This window comes from Hyla sarda, chromosome 10, assembly GCF_029499605.1.
Source record: "Hyla sarda isolate aHylSar1 chromosome 10, aHylSar1.hap1, whole genome shotgun sequence".
Lineage (NCBI taxonomy): Eukaryota > Metazoa > Chordata > Amphibia > Anura > Hylidae > Hyla > Hyla sarda.
In genome coordinates, this window is record NC_079198.1 from 70,935,052 (window position 1) to 70,954,956 (window position 19,905).

Below are 19,905 nucleotides of genomic sequence, written 5' to 3' on the forward strand. Positions count from 1 at the left end.
GGTGGGGCGGGGGTCGGTGCATTATCGGCAAGGTAATTGCCGATAGTCACAGCCAGTGATCTGCAGTATCGCTGGTTACTGAGACACACAGGAGGTTTGATAAAAACTAGGTATGCCCCCTCTACATGTTTCGTCTTCAGGAGGGAAATGGGCATCAAGCTGTGTTGTCAACTTGCCAGCTATTTATGGACCGGGCCCTCTTATTGGCGCAGCCCCAGACGTCATTCTGACCAACCAGTATACACCATTCCTATAATGATGTCATCCACACCTGTAACTACAGACAAATCTTTAGTGCCACCAATCATTTTGGAGCTTACCTGCTGCCTCATCTGTGTGTGCCTCCTGACGCATTCACCTACATTCTTCAGCGCGTCTGTTTACTTTCGTTTTCGTTTCGGCGCATGCGCATTATCGCATGTCTATCTCCTGTCCATGCGCAGGCGCACAGGGTCTTGGATGGCACTTAGAATTATTCTCCTGATGTTCTGAATGGGGCATGCGTAAGCGTACCTCCTCTTTCTGTTAGCAGGTTGATCTATGCTCGATATTTCATTCCTGTGATAGATTCATTATTTAAAACTTGTCATTAGCGCAAGCATATCTTAAAGAGGAATTGTTTGACTAGATCTTGTTATTATAGTCCTTTTCTTAGGCATTTCACTAGCGATCAGCAACACACATATGACAATACAGTGTCAGTATATATGTCATCTAGATCTTTTTTTTTTATATAACTGTTTATTTATGATTTTATCATTTAACATTTTCAGAAAGACAATAACAGAAAGGGGTGAATGACATTAACTATAAGGTGTAGATTAGATCCTAAATGTGAGTATCTTATGTATCATAAATATCAAACCATAGATGGTGAGGGTCATAGGATCCTACGATCTTCTGCCAGATGTGAAAGGCAAAGATACATATAACAATAGTATAGTTAAATAATCATCACTGTCCCATGGAACTTATCTCATGGTCACTTCGCTGTTAAGATTAATCCCTACCGAATAAGGGTGCCTTGATGTTACTACCGAATAAGGGTGCCTTGATGGTGCCATCACATTTACGCGACACAAAAGATACACTTAAGAAAATTCAGGATATCACAGTCACAGAGTCTATGATCTGGGCCAGTCTGGACGTGGAAAGTTTATACAGTAACATCCGACACGAACTAGGCCTGACAGCTATAAGACATTTTCTAAGCACTAGGAGCACTTATTTTGTGGAGCACAATGATTTTGTATATGCACTTTTGGATTTTGTTTTAAATGGGCACTGTCACCAACTTTATTTTTTGATATGTTGTAGTACTTATGTACTACAACATATCTCTAATATACTTTTATTATTATTTTTTAAAATTTTAATAGTTTAATTTACATTTGAAAACTGGCCACTAGGGGTCTCCCTCCTAGTGGCCGGCTGCAGCCTGGCGTGACGTCACGCCTGAAAAAGGACCGATGCCGGGCATCGGTCCTTTTTCATTCAGCCTGCGCTCGCTCCCTGCCTGTCAATCAGACAGGCAGGGAGCGAGCGCATTGGCTCCCCGGCCACTGGCTGGGAGGCCACTCCTCCCGCACATCGCCGCTGCTGCCGCTGTGAGGTGGTTGGACCTGCCGTGGAGATTTACCTCCTCAGGGAGGGGAGATGAGGGAGGGGACCTGCCGTGGCGATCTATGTCCTCTGCCGTAGAGATCTGCGTCCAGCCGAGCTCAGGGAGGGGAGATGAGGGAGGGGGCGTAAACCTCCTCCCTCCCCTTGCTCTGCCCTCCCCCAGCTCTAGCTTCGGAAATCTTCGGAGAGCTGGGGGAGGAGCGGACGCATGGATCTAAGGGGGCTCAAAAAACCACCTCACACCGCCGCCTCGTCGCTGCCGCCACTGTCCCTGCACGCCCGCTGCCGGACTCTGCAGTAAGTGTAATTGGGGGGGGGGGTGTTGTGATGGAGGGAACGGGGCAAGGCGGGGGGGGGAGACAGAGGGGACGGGCTAGCGCCTCATGTAACTAATAGATTATCTACACAGGGTGCCTCCAGCTGTTTCATCACTACAACTGGGAGTTGTAGTGATGAAACAGCTGGAGGCACCCTGTGTAGATGAACTAAGGGCGGAAGTCCCCCCCCCCCCCAGCAGGCATCAGTGATGTGGTGCCTGCTGGGGAAGTCTGCCTGGTAGTGAGCACACTGCCAGGCAGACAAAAAGCATTTTTAATATAGTAAAAATAAAAATTTAAAGCAGGGAGGGGGTTAGGGATAGATATCCAATAGGCAGGGACAGAAAAAAAAAAAAAAAAAGGATGATGGGAGCTACCCTTTAAAACACAATTATTTTCTCTTTAATGGCAAACACTATCACCAGACACAAGGCACCGTCATGGTGGCTTCATGTGCACCTAATTATGCAAATTTATTTTTGGGGTGGTGGGAGGACACTATTGTTTTTGGGGATAAACTAAATCACTACACAGAGCACATTTTATTTTGGGGACGTTATATAGATGACGTCCTCATTTTGTGGGATGGTGAGAGGGATTTATTTTCTGATTTAGTCACACGTTTAAACTGTAATGAGATAGGCATGGCTTTCACCTACGAAATTGGAGGTAAGGAAATAAACTTCCTGGATATCACATTTATGTGGATGGACATAATAGGCTACAAACAGAGATCTATAGGAAACCTACATCGGTTAACGCACTATTGCACTGGGAGAGCTGGCACCCGGGATCTTTGAAGAGGAGTATACCGGTTGGCCAGTATTTGAGGGCCAAACAGAATTGCTCTGAGGAGATAACATTCCAGAAAGAAAGTCGTGAATTGTACAACCGCTTCCGACAGAGGGGATACCCGAAAATACATTTAAAAAGTCGACTTACCATAGAGCAATAGGGAGTGAGAGGAAATCTCTCCTGGATGATAAACCAAGAGGACATGGAGGCAGCGATAGCCCTTCTCAACAGAAGATCTGTTACATCAGCACATATGATGGATATATAGATGTCGCCATTGGCATATGCTATCAGGGGATCCTGACTTAGCAGATGCAATAGGCAAAAAAACGTGTGTAAACTTTCGTCAGGGACCCAATCTGAAAGATCTCCTAGTGAGGAGTTATTTCTCACAAGAAAACGAATCCCACAGTTGGTTGAAGAGCAAAACAACTGGCTCCTACAGCTGTGGCAAGTGTAGCTTTTGCCCATACCTACCAAAGGTTAAGAAATTCGTCAATCCAGTGGATAACCGAGAGTATGAAGTTAGACAGTTCATTAAAGGCAGGTCTAGAAACATCATATACATTGCTAGCTGTGGATGTCCAAAGTTGTACGTGGGCAAAACCACGCAGGAATTTAGGAGACGAATTTGCCAACACCTTAGTAACATCAGGTTGGGAACTGACACACCCGTAGCAAGACACATGCATGCTATGCATGGAGGCAGATTACAGGATTTGAAGTTCTGGGGAATGTGTCAGCTATGGTTGGGCCCTAGAAAGGGGAATATTGATAATATCCTCCTCAAGGAGGAAGCCAAGTGGATTTACAGGCTGAAAAGCCTGTCTCCTAATGGGTTGAATGAAGGATTTTACTTCACAGCCTTTCTATGATATATTGCGACAATGTTATAAGTATTATTATTTTTGTTAATTAGTTATAATGGTAGATCTTTATTCAAGATGTCAACGCTTTTATCCAGTATGGACCAGATACAATGTTATTACCCCAGGATAAGATATATGGGACTTTTCTAGGGACCACACACACTGAAAAATCTGTATAGTCACTATGTGATAACATCAAGGCACCCTTATTCGGTAGGGATTAATCTTAACAGCGGAGTGACCATGAGATATGTTCCATGGGACAGTGATGATTATTTAACTATACTATTGTTATATGTATCTTTGCCTTTCACATCTGGCAGAAGATCGTAGGAGCCTATGATCCTCACTATCTATGGTTTGATATTCATGATATATAAGATACTCACATTTATGATCTAATCTACACCTTATAGTTAATGTCATTCACCCTATGGATATTAAGATCTAGATGACATATATACTGACACTGTATTGTCATATGTGTGTTGCTGTTCAAAGTGAAATGCCTAAGAAAAGGACTATAATAACAAGATCTAGTCAAACAATTCCTCTTTAAGATATGCTTGCGCTAATGCCAAGTTTTAAATAATGAATCTATCACAGGAATGAAATATCGAGCATAGATCAACCTGCTAACGGCATGCGCCATTCAGAACATCAGGAGAATAATTCTAAGTGCTATCCAAGACCCTGTGCACCTGCTCAGGGACAGGAGATAGACGTGCAATAATGCGCATGCGCCGAAACGAATACGAAAGTAAACAGATGCGCTGAAGAACGTAGGTGAATGCGTCAGGAGGCGCACACAGATGAGACAGCAGGTAAGCTCCAATATGATTGGTGGCACTAAAGATTTGTCTGTAGTAACAGGTGCGGATGACATCATTATAGGAATGGGGTATTCTGGTTGGTCAGAATGACGTCTGGGGCGGCGCCAATAAGAGGGCCCGGTTCATAAATAGCTGGCGAGTTGACAACACAGGTTGATGCCCATTTCCCTCCTGAAGACGTTGCTGCTGCAACGAAACATGTAGAGGGGACATAGCTAGCTTTTATCAAACCTCCTGTGTCTCAGTAACCAGTGATACTGCAGATCACTGGCTGTGACTATACTGCTAAGATAGCAATTGACTTGCAACCATCCACACAGTTATTACACACAAGTAGGCCAGTCTTTTAACCTATTTGATCACAATACTATTATGGTCATCTTAATAAAAGTTAAGTTTTAGGGGGTGGGATTAATAAGGGTATTAGTGATTTAGGGATTATCCCTAGGTCAATGGTGTTATGTTGAATTGACCCTAACCCATTCCGGGGTAAATAATTGTTGGTAATTGCCGATACTGATAATGTCAAAAATCGTGAATATTGGCCGATAAGATCGGCCAAACCGATAATCGGTCGATCCCTACACAGTTCACCCTATTCTCGATCTGAAACTCTTGAACAGTCATTTGCGACTGCGATACTTTCGGATGGAATCCCTATGGTCTGTAGTCGACTCCATGGATCAGAGGGGAGTTCCTCTCCTCCGTGGACATTTGGGATGCCTACTTGTACATCCCTATCTTTCCGGCCCACCAGTGTTTTCTCAGGTTCACTTTTCCTGCGAGACATTTTCAATTCGCCGCTCTGCCCTTCGGTCTGACCGTGCCCCGGGTATTCACAAAGAGGCTGGTGGTAGTGGTGACCCTCCTCCACTCTCGGGGTGTCGCTGTTCTCCCCTACCTGGACAACCTGCATATCAAGGCGCCCTCTCTGGAGCAGAATCGGGTCAGCCTCAACATCACACTGCAGACCCTTTCCAGTTTTGGTTGGATCATCAATCACGCGAAATCCAACCTGTCTCCATCCCAATCCCGGGTGTTTCTCGGGATCCGCTTCAACACGGCGGCTTCTCGTCTCTCTCTTCCGGACGACAAGCTCCGGGAGGGGGGGGGTGTATGTCCTGCCGGCATCCTACTTGCTTTTGTTTTTTGCCTAGTGTCAGCCTCCTAGCGGCAACAGCCTATACCCATGGTCCTGTGTCCCCCAATAAAAGCAAAAGCTCCAAGCAAGAGATTTTACGGTAAGTCCAAAAATCTACTTTTATATAGTGTAAAATATTTGCATCTTCCTTCAGCAGACTTGGTCTCATGAGAGCTCATACCTATGTAACTTGGGGGGGGGGTGCACTTGGGATATGCTAGAGAAAGGTCACATCAGCACGTGAGTGCCTGAACACAAGCTCTCCTCCTTGAATACTGTTTCCTGTTCAAATATGCTCCTTCTGGAATAAAGCTCAATTCATGGGAGACTTTACTCTAAGAACTGTGATCACATTAGCGTGATTATTTATCTTGTAACATTGTATAATGTTTGACACTATCGTGGATTTCTTGACCAGAAATATGAAAGTTTAGTTTTGCATAATCTGAGAATTGTTTGTGTGGTTTGCATTTGTGCATGTATACAGTGGATTTTAGGAGTTGCAGAGCCTCATTGTCTGTAGCCCAAAGGCTCCCCTTAAGGAGCCAGGGACCACTTTATGATGCAAATTACCAAAGCCCAGGGCACTAGGCCCGGGGCACAAGATCCCTTTTGGGACAACTCCCTTAAAATTTAACCTTTAGTAAGTAAATTATAAAAATCAAAGTGACTAAGGGTTAAAAACTCAGTGTCACAGGACCAGAAGTAAGCATAATAGACAGTATATGGGGACCTGCAGTTTCCCTTATTGCTGGACCACTGTGACACTGAATACCTGAGCCTTATTGCGTTTTGGGGATCGAGCCTGATCATTCAGATCATTGAAAAAGGACAAAAAAAAAAAACATTATGTGGAATTCACCTAGTTTAAGGTAACCATGTAGATAAAGCTATGTTCACCTGATAATTTTTGTGTAATGTTTGGGTATATACCAGATAGGGCTGGGCGGTATACCAGTTCATACCGGATACCGTTTTTTTTTCTCCGACGGTACGAATTTTGCCCCATACCACTATACCGGTGGGGCCCCTCACCCCACCCATGAATGAATTACAGAGCCCACGGCTCTGCTCTGTCAGGGGAGAGCAGGATGAGACTCCTCATCCCCGCTCCCCCTGCAGTTTCAGGCCGGCTCCTCTCTGCAATCAGAGCCAGGGGAAAGCGCAGAAACTGCATCCCCTGGCTCTGATGTTTCCCGGACCCCCGAACCGGCTCCCTGCTCCAGTCCACTTCTCCCCCCTCTTCGCCTACTTCAGGGAGTGTTCATAACAAGCGCCCGCTCCCCTTGGTCCTGCGACGTAAGGCAGAGCATTGCGCCGCATTTCTTCTAGTTCCGGCGCCCGCTCCTGAGGCCCCTTGTGCACGCCGCAGGACTGAGGGGAGTGAGCGCTTCAGGGGCGGACAGACAGCCTATGAGGGGGCCCGCTGATCTTTGAAAGAGTGGCGGGCCCCCTCACACAACGCATGTGAGCTGCGCCGCTTCTACTCACTGTTCTAAAGTGGCCGTGGCGCATAATAGCGCAGTGGGCACTTTAGATCAATATTTCAAATTCCCTCCTGGCGGAAGCGTCAGCATCCTGCGCTGAACGCTTCCGCCAGAGAGGATCCTGTGTCGGGGCGGGAAGTGCCCACGTTACTGCACTGATGACAGGGGCACTTCCCAGCAGCCGCATCAGCGCACAGCTGAGGAGGAAGGGGGGTTAATGGAAGCAGAGGGGGTAATGGAATAAGGGGCAGGATAGGATAAATGGAAGGAGCAGGGGGGTTAATGGGTGCAGGGGGGTAATTGAAGCAGGGGGGTTAATTGAATGAGGGGCAGGATGGGGTTAATGCGTGTAGGGGGGTTAATGGGTGCAGGGGGGTGAATGGAAAGAGGGCCAGGATGGGGTGAATGGAGAGATTTTTGCTGCCCTGACTCCTCATCCCCTGTAGTGCAGAGCTGTGATAGACAGCAGCGGGGGAGTATACAGTACAACGCTGTTTCCCCAACCAGTGTGCCTCCAGCTGTAGCAAAACTACAACTCCCAGCATGCCCAGACAGCCGCAGGCTGATACACATTTTTGGTCATACCGCCCAGCTCTAATACCAGAGACATATGAGCTAATAATAATAACCAACGATATTGGATAGGTTTAACAATGTCAACTTATTTGCACCTGCATTATAACTTACCGTAATTGGATAAATATTTTATCCTTATAATATTAGTTCACAAAATACTTCTAAATATAGTAGTACCCAAAGGTGGAAGATGTAGGCGGTTTTGATGAGGGTACCGATCTCTTTATAATAGCGCAAGCGCAGAAGACCGTTTATCCAGTGACGAACACATGACGAACGCAAGCGCGGCATGACTTTCTGTTCTGACCGAAGATTAAGTCTGCGCACATGCGTGAGTAAGGAAGAGGTCACGGCCCAATCATGTGACTGCCTCACGTGATCAGAGAGCGCACGGAAGTGCGACATGGGAGAATATGGTCAGGAATAAGGTAAGAGTCTGACAGGTATGGGAGGAACTGGAATGGTTGATTCCCGTACAGGTAAATCAGCAATAGTAGTATGATTGGTGCCCTCTATCCAGAACAGGTGAATGGCAGGTTGAGGGACGTAAAATTATGACAGCCCCACACCTATCTTATATAAGGATGGGAAGCCCACGTGTAGAGTTGTTTACTAGTTTGGTCCTCAGGAGGATATATAGGCAGAGGGAAGGGGGGGGGGGGGGGAAATTACAGTGGTTTTAATAAGTGTCTCAGTGGTCCAACAATAAGGGAAACTGCAGTTCCCTATATACTGTCTACAAGGGGTTCATCCCCTATTATGTTTACTTCTGGTCCTGTGACACTGAGTTTTTAACCCTTTTTTCACTTAGATTTTTATAATTTACTTAATAAAAGGGAGATTTTTGTTTACTTACCGTAAAATCTCTTTCTCGGAGGATCCATTGGGGGACACGGACCGTGGGTGTATGCTGCTGTCTCTAGGAGGTGTGACACTCTGGTAATAAAAAAAAGTCAGCTCCTCCCAGCAGGATATACCCGTCTTCAGGCCCTGAGCTAATCAGTGTAAGTTCCAGAGCAATAGGAGGAAACCAACAGGTCAAAGAAAAAACCCAAAACTGTCCGAGAACCAGAAGAAAAAAACACAACTGAACACACCCTCGGACAGAGAACCAAAGGAAACCCCAAAAAGGGCGGGAGCTGTGTCCCCCAATGGATCCTCCGAGAAAGAGATTTTACGGTAATTAAACAAAAATCTCCCTTTCTCTATCGGCTCCATTGGGGAACACAGACCGTGGGACGTACCAAAGCCGTCCCTTGGGTGGGCAGATAAACAGTCAGGCAGACGGCCAAACCACTGCCGCCTGCAACACTTTACGACCCAGACTAGCATCAGCCGATGCGAAGGTATGAACTCGGTAGAACCTCGAGAAGTGTGCAAAGACGACCAGGTAGCCTCCTTGTAAATCTGCGAGGCCGAGGCTCTATTCTGGAGAGCCCGGGATGCCCCAACAGAACGGGTAGAATGAGCCACAACCCTGAAAGGAGGAATCTTCCCCTTACAGCGATAGGCTTCCGAAATGGCGGACCGAATCCACCGAGAAATGGTGGCCTTGGAAACAGGATGTCTCTCACGACGACCTTCCGTAAGGACGAAAAAGGAATCACACTGACGAAACGAAGAAGTGATGTAGAGATAAGACTGAACAGCCTGATCTACATCCAGCTTGTGTATTAAGCGCTCCTTAGGATGAGAAGGAGCAGGACAAAAAGACGGGAGGACAATGTCCTCATTGAGATGAAAGGTCGAAACCACCTTAGGCAAAAAGGAAGGATCTTGCCGGAAAACAACCTTGTCCTGGTGGATCACCAGAAACTGAGAAGGCAGGAGAGAGCTGCCAATTCAGACACCCTCCGGATGGAGGTGATGGCATCAAGAAACGCCACTTTCCAAGAAAGGAGGCGGAGAGACACCTCTCTAAGGGGCTCAAAGGGTTCACCCCGGAGGGCACTCAGAACCAAATTCAAGTCCCAAGGGGGAGAGGGTGACCGATAAGGAGGAACAGCATGCGCCACTACTTGATGGAAGGTCCGGACAGGAGAATAGAAGCCAGGGGCTGCTGGAAAAGAATAGCAAGGGCCAAAACCTGACCTTTAAGGCAACTGAGAGACAACCCCAGTTCCAAACCAGACTGCAAAAAGGAGAGAAGACGGGGAACCAAGAAGGTTACAGGGGATAAATCCTGAGCTTCACACCAACGAAAATAAGACCGCCAAGTACGGTGGTAAATTCTTGCGGAGGAGGGCTTACGAGCCCTGAGCATGGTGTGAATGTCTTGGGAAGAGAACCCGCGGGCCCTCAAAGCCACGGTCTCAACCGCCACGCCATGAAATGCAGAGACTGTAAATTGGGGTGGCAAAGAGGACCCTGAGAGAGCAGGTCCGGACGGAGCAGAAGGCGCAGTGGAGCGTTGTCCAGGAGCCTGACTACGTCGGTGTACCACGACCTTCGGGGCCAATCCGGAGCTACCAGAATGGCGGGGACGCCCTCTGTTTTGAGCTTCCTCAGAACCCTGGGAAGGGGAGGGAGCAGATAGGGTAGGGCAAGCCCCGCCCAAGGAATCACTAGGATGCCAACGGCCAGAGCCTGAGGGTCCCGGGACTTGCTTTCCGCGCAGATGAGAATCTTGGTCACCTCGGCCATGGCTGCCGAGCTGCGAGTGCCGCCTTGTCGATTTATGTACGCGACGGCCGTGGCGTTGTCCGACTGGACGCGGACAGGACGGGACTTAAGCCGGGACTCCCAATGAAGATGACAAAGAAGAATCGCCCGTAATTCCAATATGTTTTTCGGAAGAAGGGTCTCTCGGGGAGACCAGAGTCCCTGAACCATCCAATCCCTGAACACGCCGCCCCAGCCCGACAGGCTGGCATCCGTTGTAACTACCTGCCAGTGAAGGGGAAGAAATGACCGCCCTTGGAGAAGAAGGGGGGAGCGGAGCCACCAGAGCAGATACTGATGGACCCTGTGAGGGAGAACAATCTGACGATCGAGGGACAGAGGAGACCTGTCCCATCGAGAGAGAATCGCAAAGGGGGCGGATGGGGACTGAGACCTGGGTCCGAAGGCAGCGGACCCTGACAGAAGCGCCAGACGTTTGTCCGGCGGGAGGCAAATTCGGGCAGAGGCCGTGTCGAAGCGAAGTCCCAAGAAGGTTAGAGACTGGGTAGGACAGAGGACTGACTTGTCCCGGTTGACAATCTACCCGAAGCAATCCAGAGTGTGAAGAGTGACGAGAAGGTCGTCCAGGTAGGGTATCACCTAGACTCCCCTCAACCGTAACAGGCCCATCACTGGCGCAAGGATCTTGGTAAAGACCTGAGGAGCCGAGGCCAGACCGAAGGGGAGGGCTACGAATTGAAAATGCCCCTCCGGAACCGCAAAGTGGAGGTACCAATGATGGCCTGGAAATATTGGCACATGGAGGTAGGGCATCCTTGATGTCCACCGATGAAAGAAACTCCCCTTGTTCCAGGGACGCCACCACCGAACGGAGAGATTACATTCGGAAGTGACGGATGAGAAGATGACGGTTGAGACGCTTGAGGTATAGGATTGGTCGCACAGAACAGTCCTTCTTGGGAACCACAAAAAGATTGGAATAGAACCCCGGAACCGTTCCCCTAGAGGAACGGGAACGATAACCCCCTGGAGAAGCAGAGACTGGAGAGCCTCTCGAAATTGCTTCACCAGAGAAGGCGACCGGGGGGCCCGGGATCGAAAAAAGCGATTCCCCCGGAAGGGAGGCGAAATCGATTCGGTAACCGTTGGACACCACGTCCCTGACCCAAGAGTCCTGAATGTGTGAGGTCCAGATGTCTCGAAAAAGTAAGAGACGACCTCCCACCAAGAAAAAAACGTGGGTGGGGGCCTCACTTCATGCAGAAGTGGGTTTGCAGTGGCCTGATTTGGGCACAAAACGGCCAGAACGGTTGAGTCCGACTTCCAAGACGGGCGCGCCCGGAACGAGGGAGCCTTCTTGTCCCGCGAAGGCGCCTGCCCGGACCCTTTGCTGGAGCCAAAGGACCGAAAGGAAGAGGACTTCCTATGGGAAGTAGGGCGAGCCATATTTTGAGGCAACAAGGAACTCTTACCTCCCGTCTCCTCAGAGATAATCTCATCAAGGCGCTTGCCAAAAGGACGGTACCCGTAAAAGGAAGCACAGAGAGAGACCTTTTGGAAGCGGCATCCACATTCCAAGCTTTAAGCCACATAGAGCGGCGGAGAGCCGCTAGGTGACCCACAGCAAAGGCAGAACAACGGGCTGACTGCATGGAAGCTGCGCACAGGAAGTCCCCAGATTTAGATCATTGGAGAGCAGGGGCAGATAGATCCTCTGGGGGGGATACCGCTAATATATCCTGATGGAGCTTTTGGCACCACTCCGACAGGGCCTTGCCCATGTCAAGGCGAAGATGGGAAGAAGAGAAGAGCCAGCTGCTTCAGAGGCAAACTTCGCTAAGGATTCTACCTTTTTGTCCGTGGAATCCTTGAAGGCAGCGGCATCTGCCAGTGGCAGTGTAGTCGCCTTAGAGATCCGGGAGATTGGTGGATCCACAGAGGAAGGGGAAACCACCTAATTGACAAAGTCCTTGTCAAATGGATAACATTCTTGAATCGTCTTGATTCCCGGGAACCTCTTGTCTGGATGTTTCCATGCAGATTCCAGAATGTCGTTGAAGTCGGCATGAGAGCTGAACCTTTGAGGTGCTGGCTTAGCACGATGAAAGGATACTCCTGGAGTGACATCCGAAGATCCTGGGTCCTCTAAGTGAAAGGTGTCTCTTATGGCTGTCACCAATGAGTTCACCGTTTCAACTGAATCCGAGCGGTCCTCTGAGTCAGATGCCGGCTCGGAAGCCTCGTCCGCCAGTTCACCAGGAGAATGTGAACGAGTAGAGGCAGTCCTGGAGGGGGGCGACCCTGACCGGGTACGCGGCTCTGGCGTGGCAGCCACCGAACGGTAGACTTGAATCAAGTCAGCCATATACTGGGTCAGGGAAGAAACCCAGGCTGGTGAAGCGGCTGAATCTACCGGAACCGAAAGGGCATCAGGGGGTCTGGGAGAGCAGTGGAGCAGGCAGGGCAAGTGGGCTCAGCAGAGCCAGGCATCTTGGTATTACAGTGCTTACAGACAAAATAAGTCACTGACGTTCCAGGTTTCTGTTTAGAGGGAGGAACAGCTCTGGGTACGGACATAATGAGAAAAGAGACAGGAACATTCTCACTCTAGTCTGTGTCCCCAGGCAGCTGCAGTACGGAGAACTCTGCTCCGTGCAGCTAGAGTGCCAGCCAATAGGGAGAGAGGGGTGTGCCTGAAGCAGAGGCACTAACTAATTGGCCCCTCCTAACTGAAATTCGCGTCCACGGCGCTGATTGGAGGCTACTTGGCACCTCTGAAGAGCTCCGACCGCCCTGTGGGTGGAGCTATAGACTGCCAAGAAGAAGCTGTAATGGCTTCCCCTCCTTGTCCCGAGCGCACATGTCAGCCGCATATGCTGCCGGAGAAAGTGAAAGTAAGCCGGCGCTGAGAGCGCCCGGCCCGTACCAGCGCCGCGGCTGTCAGCCGCATGTAAGGCGCTGCGGACATGGTCGCAAGAAACACACACATACAGTGAAGTGCCCAATGTAAAACATAGATTACGCAAAAAAAAAAAAACTAACACGTCCCTATACTAGGAAAACAAAAAATCTGAAGACCTGCTCTGGAGAATTCCAGACCATGTCCACCTCCTTCAGACACTAAGCTTAAACTGATTAGCTCAGGGCCTGAAGGCGGATATATCCTGCTGGGAGGAGCTGACTTTTTTTATTACCATAGTGTCACACCTCCTAGAGACAGCAGCATACACCCACGGTCTGTGTCCCCCAATGGAGCCGATAAAGTAAAATTTTAAGGGAGTTGTCCCAATAGGGATCTTGTGCCCTGGGCCTAGTGCCATGGGCTTTGGTAATTTGCCTCATTGTCTGCACACTATTAACCCAAATGCTCCCTTTAATGTAAAAAATTGCTGTATTGTGGATTTCAGTTTTTTGATACTTCTGTCCTCTATTCTAGAACTTTCAGGAAGCTCTGCGATACATTGGACGCCTCCCCTTTTCTCAAGCTGAGAGCAATATGAAATGTTATGGGAAAATACTCATGTATCATGTGCCCAATGAGACAACCCAGTTACTAAATGATCTTTGCACTGACTTCCCGCAGCCTGGTGGAGGGAACAGGGTAAGCCATATTTGCTATTAGCATGCATAACCTCTTTTAAAAGAAGCCAAAAAACCCTTGCTGTAAAAACCTTTAGGGAAACCCTTTTGTCTTTGGTGCTCTATACAGACTGCTTGTATTTTTGTCATTTAGGCAAACCCTGAAGAATTTATTCCAATATTTGCTAACAATCCTTGTGAGCTAAAGACCTTTTTGGAGCATATGACGAAATTACAGAGTGACTCTCCTCAAGGTGTTTATGACACTTTACTTGAGTTACGTCTGCAGAACTGGGCACATGAGAGTAACCCACAGGTAAGCCACAAGTACTTCATCCATCTTTACCTTCAGCTTGGTTTGTGCCTTTACCCCTTTTGTTGGGGCAGATATGCTCTGTCCATCTAGCTTTTCTGTATGTTGTAATATTTAAAGTGTTACTGTCATTAGAAACAACTTTTTTCATTCAATAATTCCATAAAAATTAAGCATTTTCCTAATATACTTAATTAAAAATGTGATTGCTAAAGCTGTGAAAAAATGGCCACTAGGGGGTCTCTGTCTCTTTAATTTTGCAAACGAACACTGGAAAACAAGCCTTTTTGGTCCATCAACTAGCTCTTTTTGGACCATTTTTTCTGAGGGAAGGTGGAGGTAGGTGTGGTTATCCCTCTGCTGTGCCTCAGTGCAGTGTATAATCCAGCTTTCACCAGTATGAGCTGAGCCCTTGTAAGATCCAGACAGCTTGCAACCTTTTCAGAAGAGGAGCATTTCCATGCACACTGAAGCAATACAAGGTGCTAAATTATTTCTATGCAATACGGGTTTTCTTTGGTCATTTTATGAACTTATTTCATGTGTATTTGCATAATATAGGTTCCACATGGCTGCAATAGAGTTATATAGAGCATGCACTCTAGGCACAAAGTTTCGCAAATGTAAAAATTTTGTGCAGACCTCATGACAAAGGAGGGAAGGGGGAGGAAAGGAGCTCATCATGCTCCTGGAGAAACGCCCCCAGCCTTTAGGAGGTCTGCAAGCAAAGTGAGCTTGCATTTTTATGCAAACAGGTCTTCGAGCACATTACAACACTGACTTGAGCATTTTTTTTTCTTCCTTACTAATGACACTTTAAAGGGTACCTCTCATCAAATAAACTTTTGATGTATTTTAGATTAATGAATGTTGAATAACTTTCCAATAGCATGTTAATGAAAAATATGCTTCTTTCTATTGTATTTTTCCCGATCAGTCCTGTCAGCAAGCATTTCTGACTCATGCTGGAGTCCTAAACACTCAGAGCTGCCAGCCTGCTTTGTTCAAAGCCAAACAGGCTGTGAACAAAGCAGGCTGGCAGCTCTGAGTGTTCTCCTTTGTGAAGAAAGCAGACTGGCAGCTCGTAGTGTTTAGGACTCCAGCATGAGTCTGAAATGCTTGCTGCCAGGACTGGTAGGGAGACCCCTAGTAGTCATTTCTTCAAAGTGGAAAATTAAATAGAAAGAAGCATATTTTTTAATAACATGCAAATGTAAAGTTATTCTGCATACATTAATCTATAATATATCAAAAGTTTTTTTGATGAGAGGTACCCTTTAAACAAATTTTAACAAAGATGTTTGCTTAAAAAAGGCTTGCGTACAGAAGCCAGATTTTCCCTAGTTTTGGACCACTTTTCTGGTTTAACCCTTGCAATGTGTAACCAGCTTTAAAGGCTGTGTCATCTTTTAAATGCATGTTTTTTATTCTTGTTTTGTACATATCTTACAACAACAAATTTCTTTATAGGTTTTTGTTAAAAATGTTCCCCGGTTTCTCTTGTACAGCCTCTTTGTTTACACACATAAGGGGAGATTTATCAAAACATGTGCAAAGGAAAAGTTGCCCATAGCAACAAATCAGATCGCTTCTTTCATTTTGGGCCTTGTTAAAAATGAAAGAAGCAAACTGATTGGTAGCTATGGACAACTTTTCCTCTGGGGAGGTTTTGATCTACCCCATAGTGCTGGCTTCTGGGTCTTGTTCTCAGAGAAATCAGTCAAAATAGCCACCTTGTCTGGTTTGTTTTCAGCCCATTTTCTCCCCTCCTGAATAAACTTCTAAGATGATTTATGACCAGAGGAAAGTTGACTTTTGAAGTTTATTTACAAGAATTTGAATCAGTTGATGAAAAAAAAAAATACATCTTATAGTAATATTAGAGTTGTGTTATTGAAGTTACGAGAACACCTACCCCCTTGGATTCTAAATGTAGAGATGTATATACTGTAAAGTGCCATAATTCAGAATATTTAATGTATTGCACAGAACACATACACCATTCTGTGCTTCCAAAGCCAATACAGGTATGTTCTTTAACAGGCAAAGCAGCAGCTGCAGAATGATGCCATGACACTCCTGAAGAGCGGGCGCTTTAAGAACGTGTTTGATAAAGCGCTTGTCCTGTGCCAGATGCATAATTTTCAGAAAGGAGTGCTGTATCTGTATGAGCAAGGAAAACTGTGAGTGTATGATTCTACTCCCTTTTTCTACTACTTTGTATAATTGTGTTATATTCTGACATTTTGACACCATTGATATGACGCATTTGTTCTGTCACTATGACTTTCATTATTTTCCTCATAGCTTCCAGCAGATCATGCATTACCACATGCAGAATGATCAGTACCAAGAGGTAATAGAAGCCTGCAAGCAGTATGGGGAGCAGGAGAACTGTTTGTGGGAGCAGGCACTTAGTTACTTTGCCCGCAAGGAAGAAGACTGCAAGGAACACATTGCCACAGTGTTACGGCATATTGAAAGCAAAAACCTCATGCCTCCATTATTGGGTGAGTCTGAGAGTTATTACCTTTTTGAAATTGTCCTAAAGCAGTTTGTTTGTATTCTCTCCTTACTTCTGGCATATACTGTATCTGGTTTCTGTAATAAATGACTACAGCAGCCATACTTTACAAAAAGTGCTATGTGTGAACATATACTAAATGAGCAGGTTTTCTGTCTCACAGTCTTTCATGTGCCAGTCTCTTTGTACTCAGCTGTAGGGGCTGGATGTAGGACAGAGAGGACGGAGCAGTGTTTTATTTGGTTGGCAAAGGCTTGCTAATTCTTTTAGGTGCATTCTGTTTGTCGATGGTCCAGAATGTGCAGACGTTTGTCTTTTCAGCTATTTACAGAGCAGCAGTTTTAAGTTTACCTACAGGCATTTGCATATTAAGAAAGAAAATAAAAATACATAATATAATACAACTAAACCAGTGTTCATGGCCACCAGTTGAGTTATTGGCACTTCTTGTAATCACCACGCACGTACTATGCAACTTGATATAGTAATTGATGTTTTTTTGTAGTGGTGCAGACGCTGGCACATAACTCCACTGCCACCTTGTCTGTGATCAGAGACTACCTGATAAACAAAATGCAGAAACTGAGTCAGCAGGCAGAGGAAGATGAAAGGACCGTGAACCAGTACAGGGAGGAAACTGCTCGCATTCGACAGGAAATCCATGAATTGCGGAACAGGTGAGAGACAAATGCTGGTATTTCGGTCTGTACAGAATGTCTAAAACACCTTCAAGTGATCATTTGGAAATCATTTTGGACTGACTATATGTATGTGCTCTCCCCTCATAAGCCCTAAGATCTTTCAGAAGACTAAGTGCAGCATCTGCAGCAGTGCTCTGGAGCTGCCATCGGTACACTTTTTGTGTGGTCATTCTTTCCACCAACACTGCTTTGAGAGTTATGCGGAGAGTGACTCTGACTGCCCCACTTGCCTGCCAGAGAACCGTCAGGTCCTTGATATGATCAGGGCTCAGGAAGAGAAGAAGGACCTCTATGACCACTTCCAACACCAGGTCAGTATAACACTATCCTTTACGCAATCTTTCCATAATCCTCAACTATACTTGCTGGAGAATAAGCACCTCCAGTCACATTTCTATTATTATGTTTGAATATGGAGTAGTTGTCTTTAGATGTAAGTCTGTTAAATGGTTATTTCCAGAAATGCCAGTTACCTACGTTGTCTATCCTGTTGAGCACTAGGGTTATGTATCGGTTATGCCAGGTTCACATAATTTTTTAGGATCACTTTAGCTGTTCCTCTGAGTGTATACTTAGACAACAGAGGGCCACTGTGCTAGAACAGCATATCCACTGTATCTTACCGGACTAAACCAGTTGTGATGTCACCTAAATGAGTAACAGTTTAACAGTGACAACTGACAGAAACTGTGATGAAAACCAGTTGTGATATCGCACATTTACATTTACATGTCTAGTGCCATAGTACACTTCTAGAGATTAGTCATTTTTGAACCACTGCATGTAACACTCTTAATAGGAGTGGCTGCAGAATATTCCTTCTTTATTCAGCTTTAATGCAGGATTCTAGAATACACGCGATTCAGTCAAACCTCACCGCCACATACACTGCCCCTGAATGGATACCAGTCACTGGCATACGGCAAGCACTGTTAAGAGTTGTTTTTTAGTTCTATGCAGCATGGCATAGAGCAGAGGAGGACAGCATCGTAACTCTTATCTCCTCACTTGACAACTCTTGGGGCAAGTGCTAGGAGCACCAGGGACCTGACCGGTTCTTTGTAATCTTCATTTACACGAGTCTGGTTTACCATGAGTTTATTTATATTAACTTTTTAATTTTATTTGTTTCTACCAAAGTTAAAGTGCTCTAATGATGGCTTCAGCGTGGTCGCAGAATACTTTGGGCGTGGTGTATTCAACAAATTGACGTTGATCACAGATGCTCCTACAGGAAGGATGACTGGGGTGAAGGATGCCGGACTACAGCGGGACCTTCTTATCAATACCAGGAGAAATTTTTAATTCACAGACAATGCATACTGTATAATATTGGACACGTTAAGTCTGTGGTAACTAAGCTGTGAACCCATGGACATGTCAGAATAGTTACTTGACAACCATATTAAAAGAATAGGAGCTGAAATGCTACAGAATGTGAAGAGGTCAGTCAATATATGAAAACTCCACAGAAGTCAGTGGTCAGAAACAACAGAGTTATTGTTTCTGCTCTGTAAATACGGCCCTTTTGAATGCAACTTATTTGGCTAACAATGGCATTGGGTGGCACAGATTGTCAGTAAATGTAATGTACATCTTGACCCCAGTTTTATTTAAAGTCTGATATGTGTTCTATTTGCTGTGTGTGGCTAGTGTTTATAATCAGTATATAAAATCACTAACGCTGGATCTTTTGCGTGATGCCCCATCTGCTGCTACACTATATGAACGTCTCCCTGTATATGCGTGCAAAATGGTAAAGACTAATAAAATATTTATATATATATATATATATATATATATATATATTAAATATTGTGCGCTGAGAGTGACTTAAGTATAAATGTATTATATTACCACTTAAACATACACAGTGACCCCCCCCCCCCGACATACGATGCTATCCCGCAGCGCAAAATGCTTAAGCTGCTGCAAGATAACAGCTTAATGTTCCCCGTGTGGTGCGGTGAGTATTACTTACCCCTCCACGATGCTCCGGGGTGACCTTCGGGTCAAGCGCTGGTCCTCCGGTGACGTCAATACGCTGTTGCGCATGCCGTCCCGTCATCCAATAGGAACGGCGTACGCAGCGGCGCAATGACGTCGCTACGCAGGCCCAGTACGGCCTTGCGGAAGACAGCGGAGGACGGGAGACCAGGAGAGCCCAGCAGAGGACCGGAGAAGACCAGGAGAGCCCAGCGGAGGCCCGGGGTCACCATCGGGAGCGGCGGGGACACCATCAGGAGCTGCGGGACGCGGTCCGGAGCGGCGGGGACAGGTGAGTACAGCTTCCTATACTTTACTTTGCACGAATCCCTCACCATACAATGGATTCGACAAACCATGGCTCGTTTGAAACGAATTACCATCGTATGTTGAGGGACCACTGTATGTTAGCATACCTGTATAACATGAAATGATTATCCTTTGGTATAGCCATAAAAAGGAGCAAAAGGGTCTGGCTACATAAGAACTAAAAGAGATAAAATCATGTACATATAAATACAGTGGTCCCGCAAGTTACA

General features: G+C 46.4%; 1 protein-coding gene across 1 annotated transcript in view; it reads left to right on the forward strand.

Annotated features, from left to right (window-relative positions):
- Positions 1 to 19,069, forward strand: part of VPS11 (VPS11 core subunit of CORVET and HOPS complexes) — a 56,880-nt gene extending 37,811 nt beyond the window's left edge. Inside the window, exons 10-16 of the mRNA XM_056544812.1 lie at positions 13,700 to 13,864; positions 13,997 to 14,158; positions 16,199 to 16,338; positions 16,463 to 16,665; positions 17,185 to 17,356; positions 17,469 to 17,691; positions 18,521 to 19,069. Of these exons, the coding sequence (XP_056400787.1) occupies positions 13,700 to 13,864; positions 13,997 to 14,158; positions 16,199 to 16,338; positions 16,463 to 16,665; positions 17,185 to 17,356; positions 17,469 to 17,691; positions 18,521 to 18,685 (1,230 nt within the window). The 3' untranslated portion in view covers positions 18,686 to 19,069. The remainder of the gene's footprint in view (positions 1 to 13,699; positions 13,865 to 13,996; positions 14,159 to 16,198; positions 16,339 to 16,462; positions 16,666 to 17,184; positions 17,357 to 17,468; positions 17,692 to 18,520) is intronic.
- Positions 19,070 to 19,905: the final 836 nt, after the last annotated feature.